The sequence below is a fragment of the Acromyrmex echinatior genome, chromosome 3 (assembly GCF_024713525.1).
Source record: "Acromyrmex echinatior isolate Ae372 chromosome 3, ASM2471352v2, whole genome shotgun sequence".
NCBI lineage: Eukaryota > Metazoa > Arthropoda > Insecta > Hymenoptera > Formicidae > Acromyrmex > Acromyrmex echinatior.
In genome coordinates this window covers 8829811-8850447 of record NC_141854.1, presented here as the reverse complement: position 1 = coordinate 8850447, position 20637 = coordinate 8829811, and the positions used below count along the sequence as shown (strand labels likewise).

Here is a 20637-nt window from a genome sequence, read left to right as displayed (position 1 = left end):
TATCGAGAAAGATACGTATTTCGATTTTTTATTTTTTATTTTTTTTTGTATTTTTGTATTTAAAATTTTTAATACGCGCTTTCATTCAATACGCATCCTTACCCCCGCCCCCCTTCTGGATACCCATGATAATTGATACAATTGCAATGAGATATATAGAAGTTTATATAGAAGATTATTGTATATGCTACGTTGTACATATACATACATTATGTCTTTCGACAACATGTCATTATGATATGCAAGTTATCTGAATATATATCATTTTTTATATATACAGGGTTGGCCATATTCGACGGAAAGATGTTTTTTTTTCAATCATGGGAAACGTCGTTACTCGATCTAACATCTCTTTCCCACGATTGAAAAAAAAACATCTTTCCGTCGAATATGGCCAACCCTGTATATACATAAAAAATTTTTAAATAAATGTTTCTATGTGTTGCACCGTCAATTTTCAATTATACATATTATACAAAAATATCGGAAATGTAAATAAACATTGATATGTTTACTTTTTCTTGTAAAACTATTTGCAACTGATAAGAGAATAAATTAATAAAAATTTCCAAATTATTTAATATTGCAAATTATATTATATAATAATTATATAATTATTTCGTAAAATTTTTATAAAAAACCGTCTGTTCTAACTTACAAAATCTATGACTAGAAAAGAGCTAATTCTGATCAGGAAGATTTAGACATTTTTAAAATAAAGGACGCAGTATATAAAACTTTCTAATCTTTCATCTCATTGTCAGTCAATGCATTGTTGGTTTTCCACCAATAGCAGAAAGTTTACGTTTCAACAAAAAAAAAACGGTTGAACAATGAGGTTAAAATTCGTTCAATTAAATTTTAATTCGTATTTTATATTTTTAAGAATTTATTTTGCTGTAAGATAATAAAAATATGTGGCTCTTATCAACTTATCATTAAAGGCACTTATCGTTTTATGTATATCAAGGTGTATAATCTAAATATCTATCTATATTTAAAAAAAACATATTTCTCTATTTCTCTCTCTCTCTCTCTCTCTCTCTCTCTCTCTCTCTCTCTCTCTCAAGAATAAATTAATAGAGCATTTTTTAAATTATATTTTCGATGAAAAATTCTCATAATATCTCTAATATTTAAAAAAATTTTTCATATTCTAAATTTATAAAAAATTCTGAAAAGTACCTTAAACTTCTTCATTTTATAAATTTTCTTCAGAAATGATAGAGTGAAAAATCTTAAAGTTCACATATATGTATAAAGAATTAATTTTAGAAAACACACTTTCTTAGTATGTCTTAGCATGTCAAAAAGTGTTTCAATTTGTATAAAAAAATTCAAAAAATGTTTTAAAAAGTTATGAAATTAGGAATTTAGAAAAAACAGGAATTTAGAAACATTCTAGAATCTGTGTAGAAATTCTGAAAAAATATGTATGAAAATTTTAGAAAGAGTTTTTTTCAGGAATATAACAAAAGAGAACAATGAAAGTTAGTAACTCTTTAAAGCTATTCAAGCCAAAAGAGGAATATAAATAATACTAAATACGTTAAAAAAAACTAAAATAAATGTAGATATAGGTACCTTGCTCCGAAATGAAAGTACAAAAAGACATTTATCACTCAATACTGCCAAACGTGCTGGGAGGCCGGTTTTAGATGCGCGTTTCGGATGCGCGCTTATATAGTTCCATACAATATCGTCGCATGCAAGTCGGCATGATACGAAATACAAATTCAGTTTCAGTAATTCAGTTTGTCTGTCTGCGTCTGCCTTTCCGTCGCTGTAGTTGGCTGGTAACACGTGGTGTTGCGTTGCGGCGGTGCAGTGTCTGGCGGCGTCCAACCCCTCCTCCGTCGAGGGGCTCCTCGTCGGCGCGCGTCGCCGGCGAACAAGGCGGTTCAGTCTTCAGACTCTTTAGCCCAGGCCAGTCGTATCGCAGAGCGATGGCTGAACGGTGCGTCAACGAACAGGTATCAGCTGCGAGTACTGACAGGAAGGCTTCGTCAACGGCCGGTCAGCCACTATGCTGGCAACACCGGCTGTTTGGCAAGCAACTCGCGCGTTGTAATTACGTTAATGACACGAGGAAGTCAATCGACTCGGCAGCCGCCACTCTCGTCCACGAGGACGGCCGTCCGGCCTGCGAGATCGTCGGTATGTACTTCAGCTTCGTGAATCCTGGTGCGACCTGCGACGACTTCACTCGTCAACTGGTTGAGCTTTACGCGAGTGTCAACGGCGGAGGCGGTGGTAGCGGCGAGAAGAAAAAGAAATTCGAGGTGGTGCACGTGGTCCTCTGGAGTAACGTAACCGAGGTGCTCGACTTTGACGAGAGCTTTCGCACCCACGTAGCCGATCTACCTTGGCTTGCCGTGCCGAATCGTGACTACGAAAGAAAAGTAAGGATCTTTTTTTCGATATGACTGACAAAATCTTTTGATTTTTTCACGCTTTCTTCATTTCTATTCTTCTTTTTGTTCCTTTCCTCTTAAATTTACGTGAGTTTTTAACTGATATTTGATAATGTTTTGTATTATTGAAATTCTTTTACTGACCATATTTAACCATGTTTGATATGTATAGACATGTGACAATGGTATTCGGTTTGAAGAAAGCTTTGAAGTTTTTTTATACATGCCGCCTTTTACTCGAAATAAGAAAAGCCAGTGATGTTGCCGACCTTGGTCAGTCTCGGGTAAATTTATGTAAATCGTGTATTGCCGAAGTATTCGAAGTAGAAATAATTCTCGAGGAATTCATGTAGTTAAAATGAAAATATAAATTAGAATAGATTTATAGAGATCGAACTTTCATTGATTCGCAATCTGCGACGTTCTCGATTGTTCAGGTATTAATATCTAAAAATTGTATAAAGAATAGTACTTGTTGCAAACAAGAATAAGTAATAATAAGTTTTCATTTCTTCGCTTTTCATTAATATTTTTACTCTAATCAGATTCGGAATAATTATATATTAATTAGGTTTGAAAAACCCGAAAAATATAAATTTGAAAAATAAATGATTCGAATTATTCGATCTCAGAAAAGGTGGAGTATTTGAAGAGAATATCTCTTTTATACAATGAAAATTTTATGGTAATTGCTCATTATTTATCGTAAATTTTTATTTGTCAATATCACATAGAAAGAGCAATTTTGCTTAAAATCTAAAAATTTAATTAGAAACGAATCTCAAAATAATTTTAGATCATCAAAATAATAATGTAAAACGTTAAATATAATGAATGATGCTGCAAGGAACTATAAAATTTTAGCAAGCAATTTAAGCGTCCTATGTAATTATTTTGATGGTCTAACAAAATTATCCTCAAATCTATATCTAGCTAAACTTTTAGATACCTTAGTACAATCATTCTTACCTTGCAAACATCTTGGAAAATAAATTTTGGATCAGAGTATCGCTAAAATCATTAATTAAAGTACAAAATTTCCTTGTTTATTTGCATCTTCAACATTTAATTCACATTTCAATCTTCAAAGGTAAATAGAAACCTATTTTTAAAACTTCCTTGGTTTGTGATATGCAACTGATGTGTACGATGATCAAAGATAACAAAAGTGCACATTTAAAAGGTTTTTAATTGCTCTAGCCGTCCAACAAACAAACAGTGAAGAGAGAGAGAGAGAGAGAGAGAGAGAGAGAGAGAGAGAGAGAGAGAGAGAGAGAGAGAGAGAGAGAAAGAATTTTGCCAGAACGCGTCTATATTGTAAACATCGCCTTAGGCAGCGATTTTGGGAATTGTATTCTCGCACGCTTGGGATTTCATTCTGGCTGGGGGCGACAACGCACAACGACCTCCGTTTTTCATTTCGGCCACAAGCATTTTAACCCTTTCGAGCGGCACAGCCGCGCTATTTAAGGTCCGAATGTTATTTGCGCGGATACGCCAGGCGGAGGGAGGAAAGTCAGTTTCATGTATGTTTCGTTTCCTTCGAAATCTTATTCACCAACACTATCTTTTTACTATTATCTGATATGCATTATCGTTGATACGATGCGGAGGTACAAGCAAAATACTACGATAAAGAAAAATGCGAAAGTGCAACTTGTAAGAAAAGGTTCGCGTGTGAGTGGCTTGGGGAGAAAGAGTGTTTCAGGTGTAGCGAAATGTCTTGTTGTTGCGTGCTATCCGCTAATGCATCGTACTTCGAATTTCTCTTCGCCCGAGGGATACTCGAAAAATTAGAGAGTAGGGAATATTTGACAATAGCGTAGAAAGCGTTAACTTTAAAATAATGGAGCGAGATTTTTATGAAATTATATATAAAATGATCAGTTTCTTCTGAATGAAGATTTTCTCGAACATAGATTGAAATCGATCGCAACGAATCAAGCACTCGAATTTTTATGCTTTGATATATCTTAAGATGAGATTTATTTCATAGCTAGCTTTTATATAGACTTTATTTGTTATTTAATTATATTATATCGAAACTTTCCGTTTAAGCTTTAATAGCAATGTACACGAATTATATTAGGTGTTGGAATTAATTCGTAGCGTTTTTTAATGAAAGAATGTTATTTATTTCACATGAGCATTAAAAAATACATTAATGAAAGTACTTCCCATCACTTGTAAAACGCTACGAATTAATTCCAACACCTAATATCTTTTCCAATTAAACGCGAATAATATTTAAAATGTTCAAACGTTGCTAGAGAAACATTGGACCACTTTGTATTTTATTCAACCGAGGTATTTTAAGCTCGTTGATATTTATAATAGGGATATACTTACACAGGATGCAATACATACATTTAATCAATCTCAATTGCGAGGCGACCGTAACGAATCGTAATCAACGTGAAGTATCATCGCGATTGGTTTCCGCTCATTAATTTCATGCTTAAATCGCTTTTGAGAGCGTCTCACCGTAATTAAGAATGCTTTGTGATAGTTTCGTTCAACAGAGAAACTGGAACGGGGATAATAGTTATCCCGTAATTTTCAATTCAATTGAAGATTACGATTTAAGAGAATTAGAGATCACTACTCAGAGAGAATGATCTATTTTTTAAAAAGTATTATAACGTTCTATATTTAATTAAAATACGATGACAATTGGAACTGTCACATTTATTAAAAATAACACGGAAAAAACGGTTTTGCTGAAGTATCTAAAAATTTAGCTAGATATCGATCTGAAAATAAATTTTGTTGGTTTATCAAAATAATTAAATAGAACGCTCAAGTTGGTTGCTCGAATATCAAAACTTTTTCCAGCATTGCTTGAGTTTCCTGCGTAATTATTTTAGTTTTTAATGATCCAACAAAATTATTTTTAGGTGTATCTAAAGTAATACTTATAAATATTTTGACACTATAATAATATTTTTGTTGCATTTTACGAAAAGTTAAATATCTCAATCAAAAAATCATAGAGAAATTTTTGACCACGCATTTTAAGATACAAAGATAGTGCTTTAAATTTGCATTTGAATTTTTTTCTATGACATTTTGTTCTTAAATTACATAAAATAAAAAATTTATATCTTTTGCAGTATTTTTGTCTTACATTGAAGCGTTGCAGTTTGATGAAACATCATCGGACAAAATTTAATAGTGTGGTTTATCACGTTGCTTATCATTTCTGGCGGTCATTCACCTTTTTCGCGCCTATTTTCAGTATTTTTCTATCTTCTCTATCATATATTTTCACGAGAGGATAGACTAGACTACAGTACAATCTATGGCTTCTAGGTGATCCATCATCGCTTCGATGTTTCAATCAGCAAGGTTGTTCATAGCTCGACATTTTTAAATCGTCTCGTAAGGAAACGCGCGTCTTTATCCGCAAGCAAAAACTAACGAGAAAGTCATTCCGTGTGGAAAAAAAAAGGGATAGAACTGACGACTGGGGAGCCTTCTATTCCAGATAGATGGTCGACCCATATCTTTCTCAAATAGTGTTCCCTTTCGTTCCATGCGATAATGAAAAGAATCGGAACTCTGAAGATGAAGAAATGGAAAGACGGAGATGAGTTTGTGCATGGTGTATGTTTTCCTTCATTCGTGCAATGAGATTGTTCATAAAATATGAAGTGTGAACTACAGCACTGTTTTCTCGTCCGAAGATCCGAACGAGAGTCATGGAATTTTAAATCATCTCTCCGCTCGCTTTCCTTTCATATATTGCGTTTTGAATTTTAATTAGAGAAATCAGCTTTGATTTGAAATCATCTGAAATTCTGTGTAAGCAATCTTTTTATAAACATCTTGTAAACTCTGTTGGAAATATCTGAGTGTATTAGATCTGGATTGTATCCGATTTAATGGATGTATGTCAATAACATAACGTAATTGTTTATTCACGATAGAATCAACAAAGCAACTCGCCAAAATGCTAATTTAAAAATGCTAATTTAAAAATGGTCGGAGAGATATAGATTAGACTATTTCTACTAATTATTCGAAATTTGCTAATTAAGTTATCATGTAGATTAGCTGATAGTTCTCTCTTTCTCTCTCTCTTTCTCTTGTTCTCTCCTCTTTCCTCCCTCTACTGCTTCCTCCTTTCCGGTTCATTTCCCTAGATCTATCATTCCATTTTGGCGCATGATGGATTAATCTTCCATTACTTACGTACGAGATTAATCTTTCATTTAGTACCGTGTAATTGTTAATCGATTATCACGATATAATTAAATACTTCTTGTATATTGATTGTATATCTTCTTAATGAATATCTGATTAGTAAATAGCTTAAACAAACAAGAAAGAATTAATGTTAACGTTAATACAACTGCATATCAAAATGATCCTTTCCTCGATATAATTTTTGAATCTACAAGACAATATGACCGATAATGTCAAGAGAACAATTGCAAATTCAATTGATTTTGATAAGAATTCAGATTTCCAAATATAAAAAAAGACATTGAGAGCGATAAGTGTTACTTAAATAGATTGTTTATGCATTACGTATCAGCGCGATAAAAAATAATTAACATATTTTTGTTATGTGTAATAAATGTAAATTGTTTAAATTAACATTTCGTAATAAACATAATAATGTTGTCTCTTAAAAATGTTGTCAATATTTTGAAAATTAACACTTAATCTAAAGTTTATTAATATTATATTTATATAAGGTTATTATATAATATTATATAATATTATATTAATAAATTTACGAATACATATGACACATTATTATATTCACAAGCTTCTATTTGTCAATTATTTTATTAGTCTTGGCAATTAATTACTGTTTCGAATAATCAGTAATTATTAAAAAAAACAAGTGTCAAGATTGATTCTGCAGTGTTAAATGTACGTAGACAAGCAAAATCTTACTGCTACTCCATGTCGCGGTTTTCTTTTGCAATTTGTTTTGTATTTTTTTTACTACGGTGCATGTCTATGAATTGTGCATGGCCTGTTAGTCTGTGATCAAAGGAAAAATGGTGAATGCACAGGTTGCTCGCACGAAAAGCCGTCCCTATATTTGCAGGGGAAAAATGAATCTCAACGAGGAACTTCGAGCAGCGCGGTTGTCGTGCTTTTTACGGCGGCAGTTATCTTCCTTATAATCGAATACTCTTCATTTATTAATAGAAGCGAAGCAACGGATGAATTTAAGGCAATTTTTTTTTATTCGTCGAAGGCAGTCGAAGACACTGATGTCGAAGACAATTTGTATAAATTACTCCGATTAGCGCGATCGAATTTATCAACAAAATACTCAACCTAGGAAACTGGAAGGAAACAAATCTACTCAAAATGTGACGGGGTAGTTGAAGATCTCTCGGCAGATCATTTCAACATGTACTTAACACGTCGTCGGTTAGAAGCGTCACGGGAAATCACGCTTCCTACATGTCGTCTACACTTGGTCGCTGTTCGTTCCAAGCGACTCGTTTATCGATAACAACCACCACAGGGATATAAATTCCCTTTTCTCTTTTTTTCTTTTTTTATTTGTTAAACATCTCAGATTTATTATCGCTCTGCGCACAGTGGGAAGGGAGAATCTCGTTCGTGTTGTCTATGGTGTTGTCGCACCAGCCTGCAAAAAGCGGCAAATCCCACGCTGACCGTAACGAGCTACCTACACGCGACATTCGCTTATCTGTGGACGTTGCTTATGAACAGCGCCCTTGGATATAACCGAGAGGGAATTCAAAGGGAGAGAGCATGCGGCTGTCGTCGCGACGGCTGCAGTTGAGCGCGCACGGCAGAGGCGTCGAACTAGACTGCGGTCTCTGTATACATAAAGGGGGGGGGGGTGAGAGGGAGAGACGATTGAACGCGTGCGAACCAGTCAAAAGTGATCTCTGTCTCGCCTCTTTTTTTCTCGTCCTCCCTCGGTTCTTTTTTAGCTCGGTTGCTCGCTTCCACTGGCGAACCAGGGTGATTTTGTCAGTAATGAACAAGAGGGAAAAGCTCTACGACGAGAGAAAACATGAGATAGACACGGAAGAGGAAGACAGAAATAGAGAGAGAGAGAGAGAGAGAGAGAGAGAGAGAAAGACGAAGCATATAGAGTGCAATGTCGCGATGGTATATAGGGAATGTACATTGGACGTCACAAATGCTTGTCCGTTATATTAGGTGCATGCAGTGTGTATGCACGGAAATCGTAATTTATGGAGTCGTAAATGCTTTGACACATGTGAATTTAATCACATCAGAGCATATTTCTAGCGCATGCTTCATATCTAAAAATTTGTAGAATTTGATTTATTCGATAATAATTTATTATCATAATCATACATGTGTATATATAAAAAAATGTAATAATCGAGCACTTGACACCCGAAACCGTGTCTCTTGATAATAATTAATTTATAACAAAATAATATGTATATTATTTTCTATTTTTCATTATATGATTATTTAAAAAAAAATTATTAAACAAAATTATTGTTTATTCTAAATATTTAATACTCATTTAAGACACGATACGCGACCGAAAATGCTCCGATATGTAAGCGAATTCATGTATGAGATCCTTATCCCGTATATATATTTCAGAATACACATATTTAGATATTAAGAAATGTCTTCGTGGAAGGCAATTACTCCGTCAGAGAATTTTAAGGATGTCGATAAGGAATAAGAAGGGGAAGGTTCCACTTCAGATAAATTACCTAATGAAGGAGCTAATATCGGACTTTTTCATAAAAAGTTTCGAACGTTCTATTACGTTCTGAGTAATTTCAATTTGGATCTCGAGCGATACCGTTTCGTCGTCGAGTATGGTGAGTACTGGTGAGGGTTCGTCTAATAACGGACGGGCGTTTATAACGGTGCTCGTGGATGCTCGGTGTACAGAGTTGAACGGGGAAAATAACGATAGCGTCGTTTGCTGAGCGGTAGCAAGGGAGGACGCACGCGTTATCGACCAGTCGAGAGAGGGCGAGCGCGAAAGCACCACCACGTCGTAGGGCACCACGTGACGCTGGAGCGGGAAATATATGAAGGGACGTGCCTCTGCGCAGCTCCCTGCTTCCCTTCTGCATCCTCTCTCTCTACCCCCCCTTCTCCCCCCTCTCTCTTTCTCTCTCTCTCTCTCTCTCTCTCTTTCCTGGTAAAAGTATTATACTTGCGATAACGTAAGCGCGATCCATCGTGTTCGCTACAAGACCCTTCTCTCTCGCCTTATGCCTCTTCTATCTCACCCTCTCCATGCTCCCCTCCTTCCACCCTTTATGTGCGGCCGTAACCCGTAACGGAGCATCCCGCGCGCGATACGAGAAATCCCGACCGATCCTCCCTCGAGATATCGGAGACGAAGGGCTCCGAATGTTTCAGAAGAGGGTCGACCAACTTAATGCAGTTTCAGGGGTAGATTGGAAGGTTTAGACTCCGTACGGAGCGCGCGCGCGGATTCTCCTTTCGCTTGAATTATGATACGACGATCGACGGGATTATGATGAGAAGCTGCGTCAGCGAGTTTTATCGATGAAGAAACTGGAGATGTAGCCTCAGATATTATGTTTCATTTTGAAAAATATGCGTTTTTGTATTCTATTAAATTGATGTAAAAAGATAAAATTATAATATATTCCATTTCTTGCGATAAACCGGAAAAAAATGAAATTCCCGCAAGAAAAGTGACATAAGTAAAAAAATATAAAATTGTCCAAAAGAGAGGAAAGAAAATTGCGTATTTTAAAACTAAATATTTTTTATGGCAATATTAAGCATTTAAGTTATGTAACTTAGATCTAATTACGAATTGCTTGTTTCAAGTATTTTTATTTGTTATTTTTCTTTGAGAGAAGCATTTTTTAATTCAACTTGTATCACTTTCCTCTGATTGAAAGCCTATATAAATATATATATATATATATAGAACACAATTCACATACATAATACGAATATAATACGAATTCGAAAAATTCCGACTTACGTCACCTTTATTGCGGGGATGTGATGTAAATCAATAAGATTTTTTTTATAACTGAAGGCGTTAATATCGAAAATAATACGGGAATAAAAGCAAGTAACTTTGAAAAGACATTAATCGACTTATTACCCATAAGATAAATACTTTCGGGTAACTTTGATCCTCGCTTTGATCTGATTCCGATTAATTTAATTAACACATCACATAATATTTATCATCTTAACATGGATAGAGTCATTAATTTTTGTCGTTTAACAAAACGAAGTAAGAAAAATGAACAGTTAATTAATCATAATACGCGAACATTTGAATTGGAAACATGCGCTCTGAATATTCCAATGCAGACGAATTCATGCATTAAGCAAGTTTCGATTAATTTAATTAAAGATTAATTCAACCGATAGAATTGCGTAAAGCAAATTTATTAATATAATCCGTTATTTCTAGTTATAATCTTTTTATCCCATTTTATTAAACGTAAAAAATGGATTATTTATCCACATTTATAAAATAGATAAGTATAATAAAAATAAACATGTGACAATGGTGATTTCGATCAAATACAGATAAGTTAATCAGCATTTGATCGAAATCATCATTGTCACATGTTTATTTTTATTATCATAGATTAACTTTAATGTATTTTTTATATTCTTTTAAATTTATTATAAAAAAATAAATTAAACCGAGATTAAAGTTAATCCATATTGATAGAAATGGACGGTAATGCAAAAATTGTTGAAGGAAAACTGTTAAAAGCTGAAAACTTTCTTACTTTCTTCCTTTAAAAAATTAATTGATGATTAGCACAGATAACGAATTAATGTTGCGCAGCATAAAAAATTCGAAATCGTGATTTTCACTGTAAAATAATTTTCGAAAAAATATGTTATGTACACCACTGGATTACGAATGATATATTATATTATATTATATTATCGTAAAATATTATCATTGTAAATATAACAATGAAAGAAAGATAATGGAAAATCTGTTATTTAGCAAATTACTGAGAGAAATGATACTATTACATACGATACGATAAACCGATACATTTTCATCAGTAATTGCCTTCCATGTGCAACTTTATTCCATTTACTCTTATTCCATTACTCTTATTACTCCTCGAGTAATATCATCCGTACGGTAATATCGCTTGCATCGTTAATGCAATTCCGACTGCAGCTGTTCGCGATTATTGCTGCAGAATGTCTCTGGAGAAATATACTTTTAGCGCATCTTGTTTATTGGTATTATTGAATGAGACCATTATTTCCTTCCTTCCTGCAGCATGGTAATTATACTTGGATATACACTCATGCACACACACACATTGATTGTATTAAATAATATCAGATATTACGTGCGATATGTATATATTTCAATCGTGCGAAATGAAAAGGCGCGAAATGTAAAGGAAACATTATAATTAAACATCTGACAAGTCCTACTGAATGTAAAAACATATATCGTTTGAAAGAGAAATTTCCGAATATTTTATCGCAATTCCGGTTTGTCTTACGGTTTTAATTGATATGATAAGGACTATTATGTAATCAGACCTTCCGAGAAGGTTTCAGTTTTGTAATTAATGTTTTATCGTTGCCATCCGACTGTTATTCGTAACATATTAATCTTTTTCAGACCAGATTGACTCGAAGATATCGGATAAAAGCGGGCGTACCGACGTTGATTTTACTGGAAGCGTCCAATGGGTCCATTGTGACAAGGGGAGGAGTTGAGCGAACTATCGCCGATCCTACCGGTGCGGAATTCCCTTGGAGACCTCCACATCCGAAAGCTGCTCTTGAGGATGGACCTCTTCTGTCGTGCGGCGCACGGGACAGTAATGAGCCTATGTTGCACGAGGAGCTTCGCCACTGTTTCAAGGGGATTTATTTCAGTGCACATTGGGTGAGCTATAATACTCAAGTGAATGTTAGAAATGTTTCATCGCTTCCTGCGACAATTTTAGTTAAATACATATTATAGGGTATTTGTGAAAAACTAATAACTCATATAGTGCTATTCCTAATAAAAAACTGAATCGAAAAATCCTGTATCATTTTGTAATTTTCGTAATAGAGATATTAATTTCTAAAGGTTGCCGAATAAATGGATAAAATCGATATATAAGATAATTTTAAGATATTTTTCAGTGTTCTTTGTGAAACATTTTGAAGATGTTTCTTAAAGAACTCTTAAAGATATCTTGAAAATTGTCTTATATGTCGATTTTAGATATTATGCTCAGTGAGTAACTAAAAAAAATATTGCGAAAATTGCAAAATGGTAGAGGAATTTTCGATTCAGTTTTTTATTAAGAATAATACGATTAGTGAGCGTTATTTTAGAAACACCCTGTATATACACACACACACACACACACACACACACACAGGATCGTCGAATAGCTTACCGCTCGTGCTGGTTGACTCGTGATCTGTAGATTCGATCCCACCTACGCTTATATATGTGATTTTTCGTTCTTCATAAAGTTCTTAATGAGAAAATATTTGATTATAATATTTTAGAAAAAGAGAGTTCTCGAACTAAACTACAAGAATACACAGTAAAAAAATAAGATGTACCATTTGGAAAAATTAATATGACCTTTATATATGATTTTCAAACGATTCAAGGTCAAACCAATGACATTTTATGTACTCTCGAAACCATACAACTTTTATGAAAAGTTCTTTTCTTAAATGCTCTGTTTCCGAGATAAAAGGTGTACAGGTGGTCTCAGATACCCGATGTGTGTATGTGTATGTGTGTGTGTGTGTGTGTGTATATATATATATATATATATATATATATACATCCGTTTCAAGAGAAATATAATCCGAAGCTAACTGTTTATAATTATGGTTAATTCTTACAAAACGAAATGCTAATTTTTTAATTAGCTTGACTATTCAAATAATCCTATATTCTTCTGATTATAGAAGAATGTAAAATGTTTTCTAAGATACTTTTTATTCAATCTGAGTTATTTGAATATACTTGATTATATGTATTCCTAATTACAAATGCTTATGTTATGCGTTTGAATCATGTTATTAATACATTGCGTTTTTTAAATTTAGTGTCCGCCTTGTAAAGCATTTACCCCACAACTCGTGGATACGTACCAACGAATTCAGGAGAGAGGCCATGATTTTGAAGTAATTTTTGTGAGTTCGGACAGGTAGGCTTTTATAATACGCTGATACTATTTTATAATACACTCTGACTGTATAATACACTTTGTTCCTCATTTAATGGATATTTTTTTCTATGTATTGTTATATTTGTTCTTTTTACTTTCGCATATTTTTGTTTGTAAAAGATTTCAATGTGTTTTTATTTTAGGAGTGAGGATTCCTACAATGCATACACGGAAACAATGCCTTGGTTGAGGATACCTTTTAATCAAGAAGAAAGACGTCGAAAATTGGCAAGAGCTTTCGACGTTCAGGCAATACCTACTCTGGTCATTCTAGATCCTCGCGACAATATAATTACTCTGGATGGGCGCGCCGAGTTAATTGAGGATCCAGAGGGACTGGTAATTTGAAAAAAAAAAAAATTAAAAAATTAATTATAAAAGATAGTAAAAAAATGAGAATAAAATAAAATAAATTATAAAAGTATATCTATAAATGTCTATGAAATACTTTGAGATTTTTATTATTGCAGAATAATTTTGTTAATGTTATAAAAACTATTTACATTTTCAGAATTTTCCTTGGAGCAGTAGATTAGTGAATATTTTAACAGAAAAGTATGCTACGTCGTTACACGATGCTCCAGCTATTATCTTATTTGTTGGTAAGATATAAATAAAATATATAAATATATATGTATGTGTGTGTGTGTGTGCGCGCGCGCGCGTGTGTGTAAATATATATAAAAAATGTATATAATTTTTTAAATAAGAATTAGAGAGTGAGAATCAGAATAAAATATACTAAGTTGTTTAATGCTCTTCTGTTTTACAGAGGGAGAAGATTGTGAGATTCAATTTGGAGAAAGCGTATTACTACCAGCTGCACAAGCGTATAGAAGAGATCAACCTGATTATGATCTAAATTATGATGATCCTGATGACAATTCTTTGCAGTTTTACATAGCTTTAGACGTAAGTATACATATATATATATATATATATATACATATACATACCTAGACATAGGACGAGACATATATATTAAATAGATACTGTAATATAATTAATTAATACAATTTTTATATGATTTTTATATGTGTGTGTGTGTATGATTTTTTCGAATATTTGTGAGAATAAAAGTTTTATAATTACAAAATGTAAATATACTAAAACTGCAAATATTTCTTAAATATGAAATATTTTTTAATTAATCACATTTAATAGTAAAGTAATATGATTATAATTTAATGATTTTTTAACACAGTGTGAAACATCGGATATTCTTCGTGAATTTATTGGTTTGGATGATGCAGTACCTCTTTTAACCGCTATCGATATTCCGCGAGGGTTGTATGTCGTAATGGAATACGGTGCCGAGATTACCATGGACTCTGTACAACAATTCATCGATGGATTTCTCAATAATAAACTGCCGATAAATAAAATAGCGGCAGTGCATAAAACATCAAAAACAAACGAACGTATGCCGGTCTAAAGTCATATAAAACGTTAATTAGATACACACAAAATTTGTACTTGACAAATTTTATAAGAATTGTTCAAACAAAAAATATCCCTTCCTTTTTTTTATTCCTGTCTCTGTGATATCATCGTTCTTTACATATAAAGAGATTCGTGTATATAGGTATGTACTTGGGCTGCGTTCAAAGTGCACCTGTATATATCATTTTATCTTTGTTAACGAATATTAAACAAAGATAAAGAATATAGGTGCACCCAGGTAAAATTTCCTAACGCAGCCTTGTTCTTATATGATTCTTCGCGGATGAAACAAAAGAATATGTATTATATCAGTCAAAACTAAATCGATCAAATTGTATTTTTAAGTGTACGTAGATGCACACGGATACATTAATATTATATATTATAAATTACTAAATAAATACCGGATAAGCGCACTGGAAGTTCTTGTATTTATGAGATAGCCTATTCATTGTTAGCTTATATATAAGCAATATCATTGTCGGTATTTAAATATTTGACACAATATTTGTATAACTACATATTTATCTTGTATAAATTTAACATGTAGGTAATGATGAGCATCATATCAATTGTCCGATGTAGCAAACGACTTTATTTATATCTGCGTTTTTTCCAGTTTCTCTGTCAAGTTCTTTCTTTTTATAAAAGTATTATGTTTCTTAAGTTACTAATGCAAATATTATTGAAATCTTTTTCTTACTTATCACTTGTTGTATCCTAGCATTTTTTATACAACATACATTATACTTACATGATGTTATTAAATCACATATCAGTCCTAATTTATATATTAAATATTTTACAATTATAAAGCTACTACCGTCGCTGGTTAAAAAATGTATAATAAATTTGCGTTATTAAAAAAAAGGCACCATATGTCATGAGCAATAAAGTGCATCGAGTTGTTTTAATAGTCGTGTTAGTTAAAATTTGATTAAAGTGTGGTTGTCATATTGTTCGTCTCTGATAATTATACATCTATGATAATTATTACGCAAGAAGTGCTGCTAAAGCGTCGAGAAACTTAGGTCTTTCCTCGATTTTCAGTCTTATTACTATAAAAAGGAAAAATATTCACTATAATAAATTTCATTCTGACTTATGTAGCTTATAAAATCCCATTTCATACTTACTTGTACTATCAAAGTAGTCTGCCTCAATGTAACAATTTTTATTCTTTGCAGTTTGCTCGAATGCTTTCCCAAATAAACTGTAACAAAAAAAATCATGATTAAATAATATAAATTTTTTGTTTACACTCATAAATATTACCTTCTGGGTTGATCTTCACAAACTGGCGGTATACCAACAAGAAGGCAGGATCCTTCCTCTGCGTCAAATATCGCAGAGGCCACAAGAGGCCACTCAGAAGCGCGTCTATTTCTTGAAGAATTTACATATGCTTTGAGAGCAAATTGGGCCAGCATAATCAAAGGATGAGGATGTGCAAATAAATAATTATCTACATTCCCATCCGGCACATTGATATATAAAAAGGAACCAAAATTTTTTACTTGTTTAGCTTCTAATATATTCTGTGCAGTTTTAAAGATGTTATGAAGCATGAGCTTTGCTTTTTCAATGCCACTTTCTAAAATATCCTTTTTTGTACGTGATAAACAGTCCAGCGTGTCTAAGAAACAACGTTGTGGTTGTCTGTCCTTTGTCTGTAAAAGTATGGTGATGTACATACTTAAAAAAATATTATAACGTATTTAATGATTGCTGACTTACCGTCGAATCCAGCAAAGCCAACATAGCATATACCATATCTGATGCACAATATTTAAAACGATAACCATATTGGAGAGTAAAACTAGTGCCAATGATGCTATTAACATTATATTTGCCAGCTAATTTTTCAACCATCTGCTTAAATTCTTGTCTAAAAGTAAGATCCATTGCACGAAATAATTGTCTGGATTGCACCAGAGGTAATCCCATTTCAGCTAAAACTTCCTTCAAACGCTGTTCCCCTCTAATAGACCATAAACGTAATGACACTGCAGTTGACATTGAATATTTCAAGCTGGCTTCAACAGTCCAGTGACGATATAATGCTAATTGCAGACTATTTGTTATCATTAAGAAATTAATATAACACATACGTCAAATTAAATTATTCAGTAAAAAATGAATTTTATATATATATATATATATGTATATATGAAAGGATACTCTTTATCGTAAGTAACTTTAACAATACTCTGTTGCTGCTGTTGTTTGTCAATATCAACTCCTTGCCTGTGTGTTAATCTTGAAACATGTGCCTGCAGAGAACCTTCCTCAAGAACGGTTATTCGTGACTCCACCTTGCTGAGGATAGATTGTTCTGTGGAACCAATTATGGCCCACCATGCCATGTCTAAATTATCCTTTGACATATTCCAAGCCATTTCAAATACTACTATTGCGCTCTGTAATAAAACAAAACAAGTTTTTGAAATAGAATATTATTATATATTGTTATCGAGATCATAAATTATAATACGTACTGATTTGCCATAGTAACTGTATTGTGAATAATTAAAAAGAATTGTTTCTCGGTTTTCAACCCATTTTCTTCGTTCGCTTCGCTTTAATATATCTTCTTCATTCAACCTTCGCCTTTTACTTTGCCTACCTTCAGTTTCATCGTCTGATTCATCATTTGCCTCCTCTTCATCTGACTGTATATAATTGAACAGAATTATAGAAAATAGAAAAAGAGAATGAGACTAAATGAAACGATTAGTTACATACACTATCATCTCGATATATATCGTTATATTCTGGAATCTCATTGTCTTCGTCGGGTTTACCAAGAATACGTATTTGACTTTCTGAATATATATTAGTTAAATCATAAGGTCTATGACTGTCGAGAATAAAAAATACCACAGATTCGTTTGGTCGAAGTAATTCCACTAAATCTAGAGTACCACCACAGTTTATCATAACAACATTCTTTATCTGAAATTTTTCTTAAATTAATTATTATTATCAATGTGATAATGATTATAGATAATCCTTCCATTAGTACCTCTTCACAATTTTCATCGAAAGCATTTATCATATCCTGAATACCTCGAACAGGTACAAGAGTATATATCATATGATCATTTTTGAAAAGTTGTTGCAATATTCTACAGGCACAGATTGCATCAACATCAAAATTCACTAAAAGTAAACACCTCTGCAAAGGAAAAAATTAAAGATTTCTATAACAGAATTATTTAAACAATATTTGAATATTATATTTTTACATCATAAAAGTGAATATTAATTTAACAGAAAATTATTTATTATAAAACATACAATATGCTATTTACATCGTTTATTATTAATGAAAAATGAAGAAATCAAACATAAGGTAATTTTCTAATTATTAAACAAAAATATAAGTTTTATATATAAGTGTAAATTTAATATATAAATATAAATTTAACAAAAAATTATTTGTCATAAAGTGTATAAAAACAGATGTATTGTTTGAATTATATTCATTATTAATAAAAAATAAAAGAATCACATATGCAAGGTTAGGTAGTGCTAAAAAATTAATGCTTAAAAAATTAAAAGTTGATTTAAAAAGTTAATTAACTTAGTTACATTTTTAATTCTTAATTTTGTAACTTATTATAATTTTATAGCTATTTATAACTATTAATTTTTAATTTGACATTTTTGAAGTTAACCTTCAGATACAATGCAAGGGGATGAGTATAATTTAATAATTTTGTCTTTTATATTGTATAATCGTTAGTTATAACAAAATTATTTTTTAATGAACATACTATGTGAAAAAAATAAGAAAAATAAGAAAAATGTAAAACAGTCGAATTTTTTTGGATTGTTTGTTCAGATCAAATTTAACTTTTAACTTTTCAGTTATTTTTTTTTATTAACTTAACTTCTAATTCAATTGATTTTATTATAACTTGTATCCGAACTAAGTTAAATTTTCAAGACCGTTCTTTAACTTAACTTAGTCAAAAAAAAAATTAACTTGTCAACTCTGCTTTTTATTTATCTAATGGAAAAATAAAACTATATCTAACTACAGAGAATATAATTTATGAAAAATTATTTATTGTAAAGTATACAATAAATATATATATATATATAATTTATGTCTATTAAAAAGAAATTTTATTATTAAGATACTTCTATTATTATAAAGAAAAAAAGTTTCACACACATATGTATGAAATTGTATATTCAAAAGAAAGTCTTTAATTATCAATGCAATTATAGATTTAATAAAGAATTATTTATTGTAAAATGTATAACAAACAGATACATAATTTACGTTAGATTTATTATATTTATTATTATATATATACATATATATATATATATATATATATATATATATATAAAATAGAAAATACGAGTCAGATATGTATGACACGATTTTCTATTTATCCAAAGGAAAGAGAGAGAATAGTATACAATTATGAATTAAAGTATAAACTTAATTTAAAAAATTATTTGTTGTGAAGCCTATAAGAGACAATACATACTACATTTATTATTATTAAACACATTTATTGTTAATAAAAAAGACAAAAAAATGATTAGAGACCTCTATGCAATCCATGTCTTCAACAATTCAAAGAAAAGAAAAAATTATGTAACTGCATAATTTATAAAGAAATAAAGAATGAAAAAGCCTGATGAGTGATTGTAACGTTGCAGAAAAGCCGAGATGGCAACCGAGAAGGCTCGAGAAGAGAGACGATGCAAGCAGGTTGCGAGGAGTAACCTATACACAACGGACACGCAATATACCGCTGTGAGGTAGAATGAAACGTCGACTCACGCTTCTTTGTATCACATCGTAGAAATCCTTCTTCAGGTTCGTCACGAACATGTTGCGACCGTCTACGGCAGGTGAAACATCGCAGGTTTTGCGATGGTCTCGCGCGCGGGTCTTAAAACGGGTGATTTAGCGCGAAAAATCCAAACGGTCAGATCACACGACGTCCCGTTGCGCGCGACGATCGCGCGATTGCCGTCGGCACCGGTGAAAGGAGGTTACTTTCGATACCGTCATTACCCCAGGATTCGGTCCGATCTGAAAACAGCTGTTGCTCAAGCGTAACAATCGGATGTGTGATAGTTAAATCTATTGTATGTTTTCTCGATAACAATTGTAAACATGGTAGAATTAATACTACCATTCATGTTTAATTCCACCATGAATTGTAAACAGTGCTGTTGCTGATATCGATACTCGAGTCTAAATTCGATGGATCGAGTAAAGGAGCATTTAGGATATATTCACATAACTTGCATAAAATTATCCAATCGCATTTTTCTCATGAAGACGCATGTAAAATGATTGGATAATTTTCTTTATGCATATGTTTGTGCGGCCAGAGAGAAACCTAAGGGTATATCCACACAAACTTACATTTCTCCTATAGACGCACGTGAAAATGTGATTGGATAATCTTTATGCATACGTTTATGCGGCTATGCAAGTTTGTGTGGATATACCCTAATGACCGCAACACAGACTCTCTCGCATAACGCACAATATAGTATAGTGCATAACGGAATCAACCAATCACGCGAAATCCTTCTTTTTTAGGGAATGGAAGGAAAGGATTCTG

The 20637-nt window shown here is 32.4% G+C and overlaps 2 protein-coding genes across 2 annotated transcripts; one reads left to right on the top strand and one right to left on the bottom strand.

The window, feature by feature from the left end:
• Positions 1–1871: 1871 nt before the first annotated feature.
• On the top strand, positions 1872–15450 carry LOC105146375 (nucleoredoxin). Its single transcript, XM_011056578.2, has 7 exons — positions 1872–2402; positions 12025–12294; positions 13470–13570; positions 13735–13930; positions 14103–14193; positions 14364–14503; positions 14796–15450. The coding sequence occupies exons 1-7, from the start codon at positions 1947–1949 to the stop codon at positions 15024–15026; spliced, it is 1485 nt and encodes a 494-aa protein (XP_011054880.1). The 5' UTR covers positions 1872–1946; the 3' UTR covers positions 15027–15450.
• A 156-nt stretch (positions 15451–15606) lies between these two features.
• Cdc45 (cell division cycle protein 45) lies at positions 15607–20234 on the bottom strand. Its single transcript, XM_011056579.2, has 9 exons — positions 19842–20234; positions 18060–18212; positions 17780–17989; positions 17533–17706; positions 17216–17454; positions 16772–17108; positions 16310–16704; positions 16171–16247; positions 15607–16092 (listed from the first exon to the last, which is right to left on the bottom strand). Exons 1-9 carry the CDS (start codon positions 19890–19892, stop codon positions 16028–16030), a joined length of 1701 nt encoding a protein of 566 aa, XP_011054881.1. The 5' UTR covers positions 19893–20234; the 3' UTR covers positions 15607–16027.
• Between the last annotated feature and the right edge of the window lie 403 nt (positions 20235–20637).